At 37.3% G+C, this 18,098-nt stretch overlaps 2 protein-coding genes and 1 non-coding gene across 4 annotated transcripts; 1 reads left to right on the top strand and 2 right to left on the bottom strand.

Annotated features, from left to right (window-relative positions):
• Positions 1-1,266: 1,266 nt before the first annotated feature.
• Positions 1,267-5,382, bottom strand: LOC114115704 (olfactory receptor 4K1-like). Of its 2 annotated transcripts, none has more exons than XM_027972183.2 (2): positions 5,352-5,382; positions 1,267-2,183 (listed from the first exon to the last, which is right to left on the bottom strand). In XM_027972183.2, exons 1-2 carry the CDS (start codon positions 5,380-5,382, stop codon positions 1,267-1,269), a joined length of 948 nt encoding a protein of 315 aa, XP_027827984.2. The 2 variants fall into 2 exon arrangements, with proteins under 2 accessions (XP_027827984.2, XP_042109043.1); XM_042253109.1 differs by lacking the exon at positions 5,352-5,382 and adding an exon at positions 2,634-2,647 and having other exon boundaries at positions 1,267-2,194.
• TRNAC-ACA (transfer RNA cysteine (anticodon ACA)) lies at positions 4,557-4,628 on the top strand. The gene has a single exon. It is a non-coding gene; the product is annotated as a tRNA-Cys (tRNA).
• Positions 5,383-9,577: 4,195 nt separating the features above from the next.
• Positions 9,578-10,513, bottom strand: LOC114115703 (olfactory receptor 4K1). Its single transcript, XM_027972182.2, has one exon. It carries the CDS (start codon positions 10,511-10,513, stop codon positions 9,578-9,580), a length of 936 nt encoding a protein of 311 aa, XP_027827983.2.
• Positions 10,514-18,098: the final 7,585 nt, after the last annotated feature.

Below are 18,098 nucleotides of genomic sequence, written 5' to 3'. Positions count from 1 at the left end.
AACACAATTACATCTTCAGTTAAAAAATGACATTTGGATTTAAAGCTAACACAAGCAGAATAAACACCTCCTGGCATGAATCAGTGATGTGGTGATAACAGTGATAGATCTGTGACTAATAAGGGGCTGAATCAATTGTGCTCACCTTCTTTATCCTGGTCATTCCCTGATTTGGTGAGATGTTTCTGAAATTTCACTTAATTTTTTTTAAGTATGAGATAATTTTCATAATTACTAATATGTGCGCTTTCTGTGATTATTTTGAAATTTAAACTCTCACATGAATTAAACAATATCACTGTCTATTTAGATATCCTATAATCATTTTTAGCTGGTGGGTTTATTGTCAACGATATAAATAAAATCTGTAAAGTGCTATGACAGTTGTCCCAGAAAGTGTAAGACTACTCATAATTTGAATTATGGCCTTGGTGATGCTATTGATATGTTATTTGTTTCAAAATCAGAGCATCAAAACTCAGTCCTATCATTGATACTATAGTATTTGGGGTATTTAAAATTTAACATAATTAATAAATATAATTTAAAACTTATGAACAGTATTGCCTTATTTATGAATGTGGAATATTTTCAGCTACTTATAGGAATCGTTATTAGCTGAAATAGTTATGAACTATAATTTATGAAAGTAGTTTTCATTTAGCCTGTAATGTCAAAGCAGTTTCTGTTTTTAGCACTAAATTGTTTTCTATGCTACTCCAGTCAAGTTAGATGTGTTTGCTAATCTGATTTAATATGGAGATATCTTTAAAAAGCTGCAAGATTTTTTTAACATGACCTATATAAGGGAAATTATAAATTTTAATATATTTAGTTACTGTTTTGGGGCTTCCCTCATGGCTTAGCCAGTAAAGAATCTGCCTGCAATGTGGGAGACCTGGGTTCAATACCTGGGCTGGGAAGATCCCCTGAAGGAGGGCATGGCAACCCACTCCAGTATTCTGGCCTGGAGAATCAGAGGAGCCTGGCAGGCTACAGTCCATGGGGTCACAAAGAGTCAGATACGACTGAGCAACTAAGCACAGCAGAGCACAGTTACTATTTCAGGGAAGATGAAGTGAACCACAGAATATCAAAACTGGTAACATAATATGAGGTTCTGCATTGCATTTGCCAACTTTAGAGTGACCAATTCAGGTCCTATAACCAGGAAGACTAATTATGATAGAAACACAATGATAACAACTATACATGGGCATTACAAAGAGCAAGAAGAAAGGACTTGTGTTGCTTCATCACAGCTGTCTAAAAGGCTTCCTTGGAACCCACATGTTGGTTCCTTAGTTTCTTCATGGCTTCCTTTACATCTTTATTCCTTAGAGTGTAAATCATAGGGTTAAGAAGAGGAGTGAATACAGTAAAAAACACAGAGATAAATTTATCAATTGTGAAGCTTTCAAAGGGCCAAATATAGATAAAGATTAATGGGCCAAAGAACAGAACTACAACAGTAATGTGGGCGGACAGAGTGGAAAGTGCCCTGGATGTCCCACCAGAGGCTTGGCGATGGACAGTAGCAAGGATGATAGTGTAAGAAATGAGCAAAAGGAGAAAACAGATAAGTGACAACAGGCCACTATTTGTGAGCACCAGTATCTCGAAAACATAGGTGTCCAAGCAGGCAAGTTTAATCACAAGGGGGAGATCGCAAAAGAAATTGTCTACCTTGTTGGGTCCACAGAAAGGAAGATCTATTGTGAATACCAGGTGACTGGCTGAGTGCAAGATGCCAGTGGCCCAGGAGACCCCCACCAGGACAGTGCACGTTCTTCGGCTCATGATGGTCATGTAATGCAGAGGTTTGCATATAGCGATATATCTGTCATAGGCCATGGCAACAAGAAGTACCATCTCACTGCCCCCAAAAACATGCAAGAAAAAAATCTGTGACATGCATCCCTTGAAAGTGATGGTCTTGTGTTCACTGAGGAAATCTGCAATCATCTTGGGAGTGGCAAATGTAGCCTGACATACATCAATGAAGGAGAGATTGCTAAGAAGAAAGTACATCGGAGAATGCAATCGAGAGTCTGTAATCACTGTGAGAATGATAAGAATGTTTCCCATCACTGCAGCACCATAAAACACAGAGAAGATAAAGAAAAGGAAGAGCTGGAGTTCCCGAGAGCTAGACAGGCCCAACAAAATGAATTCAGTAACCACTGACTTATTGCTCCATCCATTAAATGAATCTGGGCTGCTCAAGTTAGCTAAGGGGAAGAAAAAATCATTATTTATTAAAAAAGTAATAACGTATAAGGGTATTATTACTATTATTTCTAAGAATTAATATTTTCCCTGTGTTACATAACTATACAAATTGTCATTTACTTTTGCATTTATGAATTGGCTAGATAAAAGATGGACAGAGATAACAGATTTATCTAATAGATAAGTCAATATGGAAGGAAGGGAAAATTTGATTTGATATTATATACCAATATACTTTTTATAGAAGTGTGCAAGATCTCAATAGCATTTTGAAAGTCCCATGTACCATACTTACACATTCAGATTACAAATTCAAAAGATGAATCTGATGCCTTTTACAGAATCTTGGAGGGACAAGAAATTTAGGCCAAGTGCAAAGAGATGAAAATCAGACCAGTTACTTTAGCAATGACATTGGAGAAATAAGTGAGATGTGTCCATGCATTTGAGAAAATCTGCAGTGATAATAAAAGAGAGAAATTAATTTGTAACAAGTAAAACTACTATGAGTGACAAATTACTTTCACTTTTCTATATTAAAACAATTTGATTTTTACATGATTTAGTAGTCAAAATATCTTCCTAGAATCTCAGAAGCATATGTTCTTTTCAATCACTCTTTATTTCTCTCCATATGATCTCCTTTTTTTTCAGATTTTATTTTATTTTATTTTACTTTACAATATTGTATTGGTTTTGCCATACATCAACATGAATCCACCACGGGTATACACATATTCCCAATCCTGAATCCCCCTCCAAACTCCCTCCCCATACCATCTCTCTGGGTCATCCCAGCCCCAAGCATCCTGTATCCTGCATCGAACCTAGACTGGCGATTCGTTTCTTATATGATATTATACATGTTTCAGTGTGATCTCCTTTTTACAGCTGTTGAATATAATATTATTTAATCAGACTTTCAAAGCACTTCAAAGATGGAACTGAATGTAATTTAATTACTATGATATGTTTGTTATTTAAACATATTTGTACCACTTATCTTTGCTGGTCATTTTTTAATCTCTTCTTTCTCTGATGAGTTTATCACAATAACAAAAATGTTTTTCCAAAGTCAACTGAAAACATAATTTATATATTAATTAACTCAACAAATAATACAAATTGCCTGCTCTGCTCCATGCAACCTCCATGGGTTCTGGAGGCAAAGCAATGGGGAAAAAAAGGGGGGGCGGAAATGTCCTACCTTCATTTGGTTGTATCCTAAAGAAACTATGGGACTGGCAGAGGCAATGGAGATAAAATATATATTATGTCATTTAGTGACAAGTGCTTCAGAGGAAATAAAGCAGGGTAAAGGAATATGGACTAAGCAAGTGGTCGTAAAAGCCTCACTGGGCAGGTTGCATTTCAGCACCAACTAAAGAAAATGAAGAGCAAGCCTTGAGGAAATCTACTTCAGACAAAAGGAATAGCAGACATGTGCAAACAATTGTTTATGTGAAATAAGCATCCTCTTGAAAAACATCAGTATAATTTGGGTTTGTTTATTAGAAATTAAATAATGGAAACTTAGCTTTTAACCTTACTATGAAATTGGCATAATTGACTTTTTTGAACACTATTCTGCCTCGTAGGCTTAAACAGTTTTAGAAAGCTGTAAATTCTGTCTTAAAATATGGACACACACTAAAAGCCTAGTCTTTTTTGTTTTCTAAAAAGAAATAGAGATATAAAATTGTATTCCCAATTCTATATATATATACTTCTATATACAGAATTTGAAAAGCAATTTATATTTTTATGTAAATACATGGTGATAATTGGGTCATTCAAAATAAAATTGAAATGATCTGTGATTTCTTGTAAGAACCCTTGAAATGAAGTTTATGGCCAGATCTCAGAATCTGAGAAAATGTTTCTGTGTCTGTCATCACATTCAATGACAGCTGCATGAGATATACTGTATTATTTATTCAAGGTAAGACATCCACATATTGAGAGCATTTTAAAATATAAAAATTACTAATTACTTTTTTGTCTTATTCATAGAAATTTATGCCTTTCAAAACATCTTCCTATAGTGTATCAATGTATATACAAGGCTTGACAAGAGTTTTCAAAGTGATAAATGCAAAATCTATTGGGTTATTAAAATGACAACTTTTTGCCCCATTCTATTCTCTATCACCATATCTATTTTTTCAAAATAATTTAGCAATATGCTTACCTTCACCTGGGTGCTTCAGTCCATCAATGTGTTAGCAGAGACAATAATCAGATAAGTCTAATGTTTTATTTCAGATTTTAGAATCTCATATACAAACTCCAAGTTCTTTTTTTAATTTAATTCTTTTATAACTTCCCTGGTGGCTTAGTGGGTATAGCGTCTGCCTACAATGCAGGAGACCCGGGTTCGATCCCTGGGTCGGGAAGATCCCCTGGCAAAGGAAATGGCACCCCACTCCAGTACTCTTGCCTGAAAAATCCCATGGACTGAGAAGCCTGGTAGGCTACAGTCCATGGGGTCGCAAAGAGTCGGACACGACTGAGCGACTTTCCTTCCTTCCTTCCTTATATTGGAGTATAGTTGACTTACAATATTATGTTAGTCTCAGGTGTATAGCAAAGTGATTCAATTCTACATATACATATATCCATTCTTTTTCAGATTCTTGTCCCATATAGGCTATTACAGAATCTTGTCATCTCAATTCTATAATTACTTTAGCCCAGAATCCCTTTAACTCTGAATGTTAGTATCTATATTTAATTTTTTGCTTCATGTGATTAAATTCTGCATGCCAGTTTTGAGAGAAATCACAGGGAAGCAATAATAGGTTGAAGAAAAGAAACCTCCAAAACCTATTGTCTTTTTTTAAAAAAAGATTGAGTCACAAGTGCCCATAAGACAATATTTGAATACTATACTACATGCCCCCAAATCTCAGATAACCAATCCCATGGACTGCAATAGCCCATTAAAAAAACTTTCTTTATTAAGTGAGGTCATCTTGCTGTGGGAATTATTAACACACTTTGAGTTGTTTTTCTCAAAAACAAGATAATAAAAACATTTAAGTTATTTGTCTATAATTGAAAGCAAAGTACGTATCACAAGAGGGAAATGTAGTGATCTAGGAGCTTGCAACACCAGCTACTTTTGTTTAACAACCTGTCTCCCTCCATGTGCCTTTTTCCCTCTTGTTTAAAGTGACTAAGGCAGTAAGCTTCTGCTAAGTCACCTCAGTCGTGTCCGACTCTGTGCGACCCCATAGATGCCAGCCCACCAGGCTCCCCTATCCCTGGGATTCTCCAGGCAAGAACACCGGAGCGGGTTGCCATTTCCTTCTCCAATGCATGAAAGTGAAAAGTGAAAGTGAAGTCGCTCAGTCGTGCTCAACTCTTCGAGACCCCATGGACTGCAGCCTACCAGGCTCCTCCATCCATGGGATTTTCCAGGCAAGAGTACTGGAGTGGGGTGCCATTGCAGACACTAGCCCAAATGCCCAGAGCAGGAATATGTTTCTTAAGAAATATAAATCAGGCAAAGGGCCTAAGAGAATTAGAGTCTTTACTTTAATCCTTTACTTTTTTCTTTTTATGGAAATATCTATGATGAAGTTTTTCAAACTCCATACCTTATAATAAGCTACCCCTCAAAATCCAATATTTTAATTGTCTTTGCTCATTGCTTAACCATACATTAGAATCAGAAAGTTCATTTGGGCATACAGTGGGTAAAACTGCTTAGATATGCAAGTAGTTTGCTTTTGGATTTTGTGGAAAGAGGTCTCAGAGCAGTGAAAGGACTGAAGTCTGCAAAGAGCAGGTGACAGCAAGAAAGGGAAACTTGATGAGCAGATAAAGAAACCCAGGTTTCTCTGAATTCTCTGCTGATAGACTAGCTTCCTTCTTGATATCTTTCTCTTTAATATTTCACAGATATTTCAGTTCTTCTGTTTCCAAACCTATTCCTCCTTCACTCGGCCCCATCCCCAGCTAATGGCATTTCTTTTGCCTCAGCATTTTCAGCCAGAAACTTAGTTCTTTCTTTTTCATTAGTTTTTTTCTACATACTACTTTGTATTCTTCCAAAATATTCCCAGTTTGTTAAATTATATTCATTTTAACTCCCCTGTCTAAACCATCATCATTTTTCTCCTCAAAAGTTTCGAGATCTTCTGATGATCTCAAATTTTACCATTGATTTTTCCAGTTTAATCTTTAAAAATAAGACAAACCCATAAGTCATGCCAACCTTTAAGATAAAGCAGGCAGTTACCTTAACCAGAAAAATGGTTTTATTCAGGAATAGCAGACATGTTGCTATTGCAAGCTATGGCAAAAACTCATGTCCACTGAGTCGGTGATGCCATGCAAACATCTCATCCTCTGTCCTCCCCTTCTCCTCCTCCCTTCAATCTCTCCCAGCATCAGGGTCTTTTCAAATGAGTCAGTTCTTCACATCAGATGGTCAAAGTACTGGAGCTTCAACTTCAGCCTCAGTCCTTCCAATAAATATTCAAGACTGATTTCCTTTAGGATGGACTGGTTGGATCTCCCTGCAGTCCAAGGGACTTCTCCAACACCACAGTTCAAAAGCATCAATTCTTCGGCACTCAGCTTTCTTTATAGTCCCACTCTCACATCCATACATGACTACTGGAAAAACCATAGGTTTGACTAGATGGATATTTGTTGGTAAAGTAACATCTCTGCTTTTTAATATACTGTCTATTTTTGTCATAGCTTTTCTTCCAAGGAGCAAGCGTCTTTTAATTTCATGGCTGTAGTCACCATCTGCAGTGATTTTGGAATCCAAAAAAATTAAGTCTCTCACTTTTTCCATTGTTTCCCCATCTATTTGCCATGAAGTGATGGGGCTGGATGCCATGGGTATTTGCTTACTGACTTATAAAACCTCTTTACAAATTAAAGATATTACCCCTGTGGATAATACTGCTTGTCACCTAATTTTTCTTTTGACTTTATTTGTGATAGAATTTTTAAAAAAAAAGAAACTAAAACTTTTATGGAAATTAGTGTAGTCATATTTGCCAACTTTTTTTTTAACTTTTTGACTTTTGAATTTATCAAACTCAATATGATAGGTTGTGCCCAATCACAAAAGTCCCAAGTAGACCCAACAATGATTAGAAAGTGGAAGAATGTGTCTCTGGTAGTACAAGGAACTGACCAAATCAAATGGCCACTCTTAAATTCTAATTTCCCTCTTTCTCCTACTGTTCTCCCTCACCTCCATTTTTCCTTGGGTCACCTACCCCTCCTCTACCTCGATATTTGATTACTGAAGATCCGAGCAGCTAAATGACAGTTTTTCAAGGGTACTATTGGCAACTTTCCATTTTCACCTGCAAGTCAGAGTTAAAAGGGAAAAAAATACTACCAACAGTATCATGAATGCATTAATGTTTATTACATATTTTAAATGTTTTGGCACTATACAAAATTTGTTTAAAAATAAAAGTCATGTTAAAGGAACATTACCATGTTTGTTATTGTACAAATGAATTTGACCTGAAGTCTAAAGTTCCAAGAATCCTTAGCTAATAATAAGTATCATGGTTCTAAAAGACTATCTATATCTAAGACTCAGCTGGCTCTGATTTATCATGCAGAGTTAATATCTAAACACATAGTCACTAAGTTATGTATTAAAATTTAATTAATACTGAACCCAATGTGATGACAATTGCAGGCTTTCTATTTTCTGTTAAGCGACTCTTTTTTCTTTGTAGAATACATTTAGTCTTTTTGTTATAAGGCCTTTTTCATAAGGCAAAGGGAGAAGTATATAGAAACCTTTGGCCAGCGAATGAAATAATAATTTGTTGTTCCGTCGCTAAGTTTCATCTGACTCCTTGGGACCACATGGACTGCAGCATGCCAAGCTCCTCTGTCCTTCACTATCTCCCAGTTAGCTCAAACTCGTGTCCATTGAGTTGGTGATGCCATCCAACCATCTCATCCTCTGTCATCCTCTTCTCCTCTTGCCCTCAATCTTGCCCAGCAGCAGGGTCTTTTTCAAATGAAGTGGTGCTTCACATCAGGTGGCCATAAGTATTGGAGCTTCAGCTTCAGTATCAGTCCTTCCAATGAATATTCAGGACTGATTTCTTTTAGGAATGACTGGTTTGATCTCCTTGCTGTCCAAGGACTCTCAAGAGTCTTCTCCAGCACAGATTTTAAAACCATTATTACTAGGTGGTGCTAGTGGTAAAGAACCTGATTGCCAATGCAGGAGATAAGAGATCTGGGTTCAATCACTGGGTCAGGAAGATTCTCTGGAGAAGGGCAAGACAACCAACTCCAATATTCTTGCCTGAAGAATCCCATGGACAGAGGAGTCTGACAAGCCACAGTCCAGAGTGTCGCAAAGAGTTGGACATGACTGAAGCGACTTAGCATGCAGGCAAAATATTATTACAAGTACAAGAATTTTGCATTCTTTCTTCTGTTTTCCAAGAAATATGAAAGAATAGATCTCAGACTTTATCCTCAATTTCAAAAAAATTTTGTCATTTTTGTGCATTTGTATGTTTTAGGTACATAAGAAATTGACTTTTTCTGCGAATTTAAATATTCTATATCTGATATATTTGCAGACAATTTCAAAGATATTTGCAATTTTCTATGACTAATGTAGAACTCATTATAAATAACTTTTTCTACTTAAAAATAAGTAGGCTAGGGAAATAGATAGGTATGCTGCTGATAGCACCAAATATCTAGAAAAAGTTTTGAAATGAATAGAAATGTATATCAAATAATCTAGAAAAAAACAGAAAAATTTTATTGGGACATAGCAGCAGATAGGAAAAACTATAAATAACCAAAAATTTTCAATACATGAGGAAAAGATAAGCTAAAAAACACGCAACAAATGTATACAAGTGAAGTGAAATCTATGCTTTAAAACAATATTTTTTCACCATGTCAATTTATAGAAAAAAATATTATGAATAAGTTGATAGAGCCTAACAGAAACATAATTTACTTGTATGTTTTGATTGCAAGGCATAAAAATTACACAAGTTCAACTGAAGAGAATCACAAATTTGGTAACATGAATAGCTTTTTTTGCAGATTAGAATATCTAAATTATTTATAAAATATTTTGAAAAGTTGCTAAATATTTTCGAGAGAATTTGTACTTTAGAATTATAAACTATGAAAAACTGGTTAAAATTAAATAGCAAACCAGGAACTGGTTTTATGTAATTCCTCTGCAGTTGGGAAAAAAAATCTAATTCTGTAATTCAATAACCCCTGTCATTAGCGAAAATAATTGACTTGATGCTGTGCTCCAGCAATGGGCTTTTCATTTCCATTGCATATTTATGTTCCTCCATGGTGTTCCCTAGTTTTTCCAGAAGCTCAAATGACGGTTTCTCAATTTTTTCATGGCTGATTTAACATCCTCATTTCTCAGAGAGTAGATGATGGGATTCAACAGAGGTGTACAAACAGTGTAGAACACAGAAAGGAACTTATCCAGAGAAAGTCTGCTAAAAGGCCATATATAAAAATAAATGCAAGGCCCAAAGAAAAGAATCACCACCGTGATATGGGCAGTTAATGTAGAAAGTGCCTTGGATGGTCCACTGGAGGAACGGTGACGGACAGTGATCAAAATGACAGTGTAGGAAATAATTAAAGCCAGAAAACAGCTCAGTGATATCAGGCCACTGTTAGTTAGAGTCATAATTTCCATCTCATAAGTATCCATGCAAGCCAACTCGATCACCAGGGGAAGGTCACAAAAGAAGCTGTCTACCTCATTGGGGCCACAGAATGGCAGATCCACTGTAAAAGCCAAGTGGCTCACAGAATGAAGAATACCCACAGCCCAGGAAATAAACACAAAAATTATACAGAGTCTTCGATTCATAATTGTGCTATAGTGTAGAGGCTTACAAATGGCTATAAATCTGTCGTATGCCATAGCTACAAGCAACATCATCTCACTCCCAACGAAACTGTGAAGAAGGAATATTTGGGCCATGCAACCCTCAAAGGAGATAGTTTTGTGCTCCACAAAAAAGTCCACAAGCATCTTGGGGGTGGCAAAGTTAGATTGGCAGATATCAATGAAAGAAAGGTTACTGAGCAGGAAGTACATAGGAGAGTTCAAATGGGAGTCAGAGGAAACAATAGCAATTATCATGATGTTGCCCAGAACTGACGTCACATACACTATTGAGAAGATGGCAAAAAAGAAAAGCTGAAGTTCCCAAGAATTAGAGAGTCCCAGAAGCACAAACTCAGATACCATTGATTCATTTGTGTGAGCCATGTATCCAATCCACTGTTACCTAAGTAAAAGAAAATCAGGAAAATGTCACAATGATTGACACTGTATCTAGTATATATACAAAAGAAATGTGATAAGTTTTCAATTAAAAGTTAATTTAATGAGACCATGTAAATAGTCAATGAACTAGTATTTAACATCTATGACTGCTGTGGAAAGTAGAAGTGAGAATGAAACTGGAGCTGATTATACAGAGTGAAGTAAGCCAGAAAGAAAAACACCAATACAGTATACTAACCCATATATATGGAATTTAGAAAGATGGTAACGGTAACCCTATATGTGAGACAGCAAAAGAGACACAGATGTATAGAACAATATTTTGGACTCTGTGGGAGGGGGAGAGGGTGGGATGATTTGGGAGAATGGCATTGAAACATGTATAACATCATATAAGAAATGAATCATTAGTCTAGGTTCGATGCAAGATACAGGATGCTTGGGGCTGGTGCACTGGGATGATCCAGAGAGATGATATGGGGAGGGAGGTGGGAGGGGGGTTCAGGATTGGGAACATGTGTACACCCGTGGCGGATTCGTGTTAATGTATGGCAAAACCAATACAGTATTATAAAGTAAAATAAAGTAAATTTTTTTTAAAAAGGAAATAAAGATAATTAGATATGGATTCTATCATAGAGAGATAAGATATTCATATTAAAATTATAAAATCAGAAACAAGCAAACAATAACTGATACAACAATATGATAGATATTAGCAAAATGAAATAAACTATGCCAAAGTGGTAAGGTAACATATCATGAGATATGTATCATTTTAGCTAAAACTATTTAAAAGCTTGTAATTTGCTAGCCAAATCTGAAGCAAAGGGCTATTTTAAGCATGGGGAATAGCAGGACTAAAGCTACAAATGTGAAACCATGAAAGGCATCCTCAGAGAGCCACGAGTTCAGTGGCTTGGCTGGAAAAGGGTGTGCTAAGGAACAGTCAAAATGAAGTTGGGAACAGTAGGTTAGGAGCAAAACATGGATGCAATTAGCCTTGAATGTAATGCCAGTGGATTACATTAATGTTCTCGAAACCGAGAATCATAAAGTGTTTGACAGTGCTTTAGGAAGCTTGGTATTTGTGACAATGTGGAAAGAAGAGGCAATGGTAATACTCTGAAAGTTTCTGTGAAAATCAAGAACATTCCTTTCATCCTTTGAACAATAGTTAATCAGAGTTCACCTTCTGTTACATAAAGACCAAAGGTGAATGAGTCACCTATGTATCTTCAGTCTCTTCCAACTCTGCCTTTTGTCTCTTCCCAAACATGCCTGACACACCTGGATTTATCAAAATCTGTCTGTTCTTTTGGAAATATTTTCTATGACTATATATGGTGCATTTTGAACACAAGATAGATTTTCAAAAGAGAACATTTAAATAATGTGTTAATTGCCTCTAAATTGTTTTTTGACATTTTGCTTTAATACATTGGGCACTATGTGGCCACTTGATCCCAGAAGAAAACCCTGCACAACCTCTTGTGGATCAGGAGACATTTTTGGCTTTAGCTCTGTGTACCCAGCGCAACACAATAGGTATTAATTTGTCACTATACTGATTGAAGTTCTACACCCTGTATTCTTCAGTGAAAGATATAACTAATATAAGATATTTAAAAGCTTAAAAGCAAGACTGAACAGTAACCATAAATTAACCAATTAAAAATATTTAAACTGTTATAAGCTTTAATTTATGTGATTATAACCTGATTTTTGAGGCACTAAATTCTACCCTTTCAAGGACTTTATTCAGTGCATTTGAGTTACAATATCTAGTTTTAAGGGAAATCAAAAACTTAAGTTACTCAAGAATAGAAACGGATTAAAAAGGCATGAACTGACCTCATTACAAACTTCCATTATGCGATTCTCATCTCCGTGTGGAAGATTTGGGCCAGTGCTGGCTTTTCTGATCATGTATTTACATGAGCGATACAGAGAAGGAGACAAACAAACATGGGAAAGGAAAGAAATTCCATTTCTAAAACTGAAAATGATCCTACAAAGCTACAGTTACTAATTTTAAACATATAAAATTTGTGGCCATGAGGGACTTCATATAACTTTCAGTCTCCTAGATAAAGCCTGACAAATATCATGATAATTTAGTGGAATAACATTAAAGAGAGAGGGAGGGAGAAAGGGAGAGAGAAAGATGAAGATAAGAAGAAAATAATTAGGAGGAAGAGGAGAAAAGGGGGGCGGAAGAGGAGAAGGAGGAAAGTACAAGGAAGAGGAGGAAGGGAAAGCATAATGGTTAATAACCTGCAGTTAGTGGTATTTATTCAATTTTTAAAGATCGTCTCATCTTTTAAAAAAGTTTTTCTGAAAATATCCAAGTTTTCTACAAAGTAGCTAATAGATGATACGATTTGGCATTTCATTTTTCAAAATGCAGGAAACTACTGCAAAATCTTCCCCATCCTAGTTTCCTGTGATTTCTTAATCCAAGTAGAATAGATTAAAGTCAATGCTATATCTCATTTTCTTCTTAATATTTAAGGTAGAACCCATCAGTAAAAAAGGAACAGCTAACTTTTGTCACTTTCCAGTTGAGTGACGGACAGCAAAGCAGAAGCAGTAAAGGATACCCTTACTGGCCATTATATAGTTACCCCTTCTTCATTCTAGGCAAATCGTGACAGTAAATAATTGTTTTAAAAAATGGCCAATGATCTTCTGGATAGAAAGCATAAAAAATGGCATATAAGGGACAGATAATGGTTATATCATACTTCCTTTTGTTTATCAAATATTAATCCTATTATTATCAACTTGGCAGCCCGCCATATTAAAAATATTTGCAATATACTCTTGACTTGATGCATTTAAACTTGTCCCTGAACCGGGCTATGCAAAAGCATACCCCTCAGTTCTTGCCTGAAGTAGTGAAGGCTCTACTCCTCTTGTCCTGGACTATATAATGATAATATCTAAGGTAATGCAATATAAAGCTTTCCATCCTCAATCCAGGAAACTGATTTCTTTGGGGAAGTGAGAAACCGCCCTTTAGAGATCTGATGTCATCCAACAGTGGGAGTAATTATGTTTTACAAAATAATTTTTCCAGGAATTGAAAAGAAAGGAAAAAAGTTTATTACCAACTAGTTGGTGTATATGAAAACAAAAGATTATTTACCACTGATTCCTAGTCAGCAAAGTAATTTTTCAATTCGGAACTTTCTGTCAGTAAAACAATCATCAGTCCAGTCCAGTTCAGTCGCTCAGTCATGTCTGACTCTTTGTGACACTGTGGACTGCAGCACGCCCAGCTTCCCTGTCCATCACGAACTCCTGGAGCATGTTCAAACTCAGGTCCGTCAAATCAGTGATGCCATCCAACCATCTCATCCTGTCATCCCCTTTTCTTCCTGCCTTCAGTCTTTCCTAGCATCAGGGATCAGGATCTTTTTCCAGTGAGTCAGTTCTTCACATCAGGTAGCCAAAGTATTGGAGTTTCAGCTTCAGCATCAGTCCTTCTAATGAATATTCAGGACTGATTTCCTTTAGCATTGATTGGTTTGATCTCTTTGCTGTCCCAGAAACTCTAAAGAGTCTTCTCCAACATCACAGTTCAAAAGCATCAATTCTTTGGCACTCAGCTTTCTTTACGGTGCAACTATCACATCTACACATGACTACTAGGAAAACCGTAGCTTTGACTATATGGACCTTTGTCGGCAAAGTAATCTCTCTGCTTTTTAATATGTTGTCTAGGTTGGTCATAGCTTTTTTCCCAAGGAGCAAGCGTCTTTCAATTTAATGGCCGCAGTCACCATCTGCACTAATTTTGGAGCCCAAGAAAACAATCATACTGTCTTACAAATGATCACCCAGCCTCAGAGTGGTTTTCTCCAATCACAAGGAGCCCACTATTTCGCAGGACAGCTTAGTCTATTGTTAGAGTGCTTAACTGGTTCTACCATCTGTGTTTAATAAAGAAAACCTACTCCCACTTAAACATAATGTCTCTTCAAATATTTTAAGGCACCCTATCTTCTACATGAAAAACGTATTTTCCCCCCAAATATTTCAGCTGTCTGTGAAATGAAAATATCTCCTGCCATATCAATAAACAAGAAATGTTGAGTCATCAGTGATTTTTGGCCTCCAAATGTGGATGAGGGCCCCCAAAACAGAGCAAAATGCCTGTGATCCAGCAGATGCCACCACCCTACCCCCCATGGCAATTGCTGAAGAGCTGGGGGGTTGCAAGAAATAGCCATCTGCCACACCTGCCACTCCACATGGTGAACAAGGGATTAAGGATATAAACAATCTAGAAACAGGATTTGGCCCTAGATAGCTGAGATGCGTATGAAAGGAATGAATTCAGTGAGCCTGAGCCTTGCCTCTTCCCATGATATCTGGTTTTCCTTACTACTTAGCAATAGTCTCTCATGTTCAGACTGCTTACCCACTTTGTCGCAAACTTGTATATAGCCTGATTCCCTCTCCTGCCTCTTTGGAGAAGTTATCTCAGAGCTACTGAGATGCTGTCTCCCAGGCTTGGAGTCCTAAACATTCCCACCAAATAAAATAATTCTCTGCTTTCAGTTTGTGACTATATTTTTTAGTGAACCAGTCTTTTCAACTATATTTCATATAATATAATACATTGTCTAGATTTCAAAGTTGAAATAGATTTCTCCTATCACTTTGCATGTGTATATGTGTGTGTAATCACACTCGAATAAAATGTGCACATACCTAAGGACACAAGAACAATGGCATGTATTGCAGCGTGGATTGAAAGATATCGATACTGGAAACAAACCAAGTATCCATAAATTTGAGAGTAAAGAAATATAATATTTTAGTGTGGTGGAATATATTCAATGATTAAATTATTACTTTATTTTTATAGATGAATATATGTAAGATTAAAAACCTGACAAGGGAAAATATAAGATTGGTAAAATTATCATGTGCACATTTCTACAAACCAAGCATATACATGGCCACACATTGACTAATAGTAAAATGCACAACATAAAAATTGTGAGTTATTTGCATTTCTCTAATAATGAGTCGTTTATTTTTCTGGAATTGAGCTGCAGAAGTTGCTTGTATATTTTGAGATTAGCTGTTTGTCAGTTGCTTCATTTGCTACAATGAGATCCAAAATCTGCAAGCCTATGGAGAACAGTGTGAGATTCCTTAAAATTGCAAATAGAACTACCTTATGACCCAGCAATCCCACTGCTGGGCATACGCAACCTAGATGTCCATCAGCAGATGAATGGATAAAGCTGTGGTACATATGCAGCATGCTTGGGGCTGGTGCATGGGGATATTGGGAATCATTGTGAGTTAAATTTTATTCAGAGACGTAACTGAAGACTATAGCCCAAGAGTGCTTTGCTTAGTTGCTCAGTAGCGTCCAGCTCTTTGCAACTCCATGAACTGTAGCCCACCAGGCTCCTCCGTCCATGGGGATTCTCCAAGGAAGAATACTGGAGTGGATTGCATGCACTCCTCCAGGGGATCTTCCCAACCCAGGAATCGAACCACAAGCTCCAACATTGCAGGCGGATTCTTCACCATCAGAGCCACCAGAAAAGCCTGGAGAACAGCCCAGGAGACAATCTCTCAAAGAGCTTTGAGGAAGTGTTTGAAGAGGTGAGGAAGGAGCCAGAATACAAATATTTTTGCTGAGAAAAACATGTAGTCAAACAAAATAGCAGATTACTGTTAATTACAAAGGAACAAATATATCAAATTAATGCTTTTAGTGTTTTTCTCTGTGTGGAAAAATACAAGAATCTGAGGTCATTGAAAATCGTCCTTCAAAGGGCTTCTTAACTATCTAGAGGTAGGTGCTACCAGTGTTTCTCCATTCTGAATTCTTCTCAGGTGCACCCTCAGTAGGTGACTGCAGTGGTTAAGCGTTTGATCCTTTTGGAGCTGATACAAAAGGCAACTTTTTTTTTTCTTTATACCAACTTATTATAATAGTAACTTTGTGCTTTGAATGGTCGGAATTAGTTTCTTTTGCTTGCAGGAAAAGAAAAAAACATTATCATTAAAATAGCTGTAGGGAAGCACAATTTGCTACCCCAAAATATTTCTTTGGCATGAGAATTATTTTGAGATGAAGACAAGTAAGATGCAAAGACTCACGAAGAAACTTTGATTTTCCCTTTAACTGCCTAAAGAATGTAGACAGGATCTGTTTTTATTATTATTATTTTTATTTTTACTTTATTTTGCTTTATAATACTGTATTGGTTTTGCCATACATTGACATGAATCCACCACAGGCGTACATGAGTTTCCAAACATGAACCCCCCTCCCACCTGCCACCCCATATCATTTCTCTGGATCATCCCCGTGCACCAGCCCCAAGCATCCTGTATCCTGCATCGAACATAGACTGGCGCTTTGTTTCTTACATGACAGTATACATGTTTCAATGCCATTCTCCCGAATCATCCCACCCTCTCCCTCTCCCTCTGAGTCCAAAAGTCCGCTCTATACATCTGTGTCTCTTTTGCTGTCTTGCATACAGGGTCATCATTACCATCTTTCTAAATTCCATATATATGTGTTAGTATACTGTATTGGTGCTTTTCTTTCTGGCTTACTTCACTCTGTATAATCGGCTCCAGTTTCATCCATCTCATTAGAACTGATTCCAATGTATTCTTTTTAATGGCTGAGTAATACTCCATTGTGTATATGTACCACAGCTTTCTTATCCATTCATTTGCTGATGGACACCTAAGTTGTTTCCATGTCCTGGCTATTATAAACAGTGCTGCAATGAACACTGGGGCACATGTGTCTCTTTCTGTTCTGGTTTCCTCAGTGTGTATGCCCAGCAGTGGGATTGCTGGGTCATAAGGCAGTTCTATTTGCAATCCAAAAGTCTGCAAGCAATAAATGCTGGAGAGGGTGTGGAGAAAAGGGAACCTTCTTGCACTGTTGGTGGGAATGCAAACTAGTACAGCCACTATGGAGAATAGTGTGGAGATTCCTTTAAAAATTGCAAATAGGATCTGTTTTAGGAAGGGAGCTATTACCTGGATGGGCTTCCCTGCTGCTGCTGCAGCTGCTGCTGCTGCTACTGCTGCTGCTAAGTTGCCTCAGTTGTGTCTGACTCTGTGCGATCCCATAGATGGCAGCCCACCAGGCTCCCCCCGTCCCTGGGATTCTCTAGGCAAGGACACTGGAGTGGGTTGCCATTTCCTTCTCCAATGCATGAAAGTGAAGTCACTCAGTTGTGTTCGACTCTTAGCGACCCCATGGAGTGCAGCCCACCAGCCTCCTCCGTCCATGAGATTTTCCAGTCAAGAGTACTGGAGTTGGGTGCCATTGCCTTCTCCGTGATGGGCTTCCCAGCTGGTGGTAAATAACCCGTGTGCCAATGCAGGAGACAAGTTTCTATCCCTGGGTTGGGAAGGATGGGTTCCATTCCTGGGTTGGGAAGATCCCCTGGAGAAGGGCACAGCAACCCACTCTAGTATTCTTTTCTGGAAAATCTTATGGACAGAGGAGCCTGGTGGGCTAGAGTCCATAGGGTTGCAAAGTCAGACACGACCGAAGTGACTT

Source organism: Ovis aries, chromosome 7 (assembly GCF_016772045.2).
Source record: "Ovis aries strain OAR_USU_Benz2616 breed Rambouillet chromosome 7, ARS-UI_Ramb_v3.0, whole genome shotgun sequence".
Taxonomy (NCBI): Eukaryota; Metazoa; Chordata; class Mammalia; order Artiodactyla; family Bovidae; genus Ovis; species Ovis aries.
Note: the sequence above shows the minus strand (reverse complement) of the source record. Positions and strands in the feature narration are given on the sequence as shown.

What these genes read in the sequence shown, in the direction of transcription:
- LOC114115704 (XM_027972183.2), bottom strand. Translation starts at nt 5,382, where the DNA reads ATGGAGGGAGACAGGTTGTTAAACAAAAGTA. An exon ending in CAGGTTGTTAAACAAAAGTA is followed by an intron (nt 2,184 to 5,351) that starts GCTGGTGTTGCA and finishes GCAATAAGTCAG; the next exon opens with TGGTTACTGAATTCATTTTG.
- LOC114115703 (XM_027972182.2), bottom strand. Translation starts at nt 10,513, where the DNA reads ATGGCTCACACAAATGAATCAATGGTATCTGAGTTTGTGCTTCTGGGA.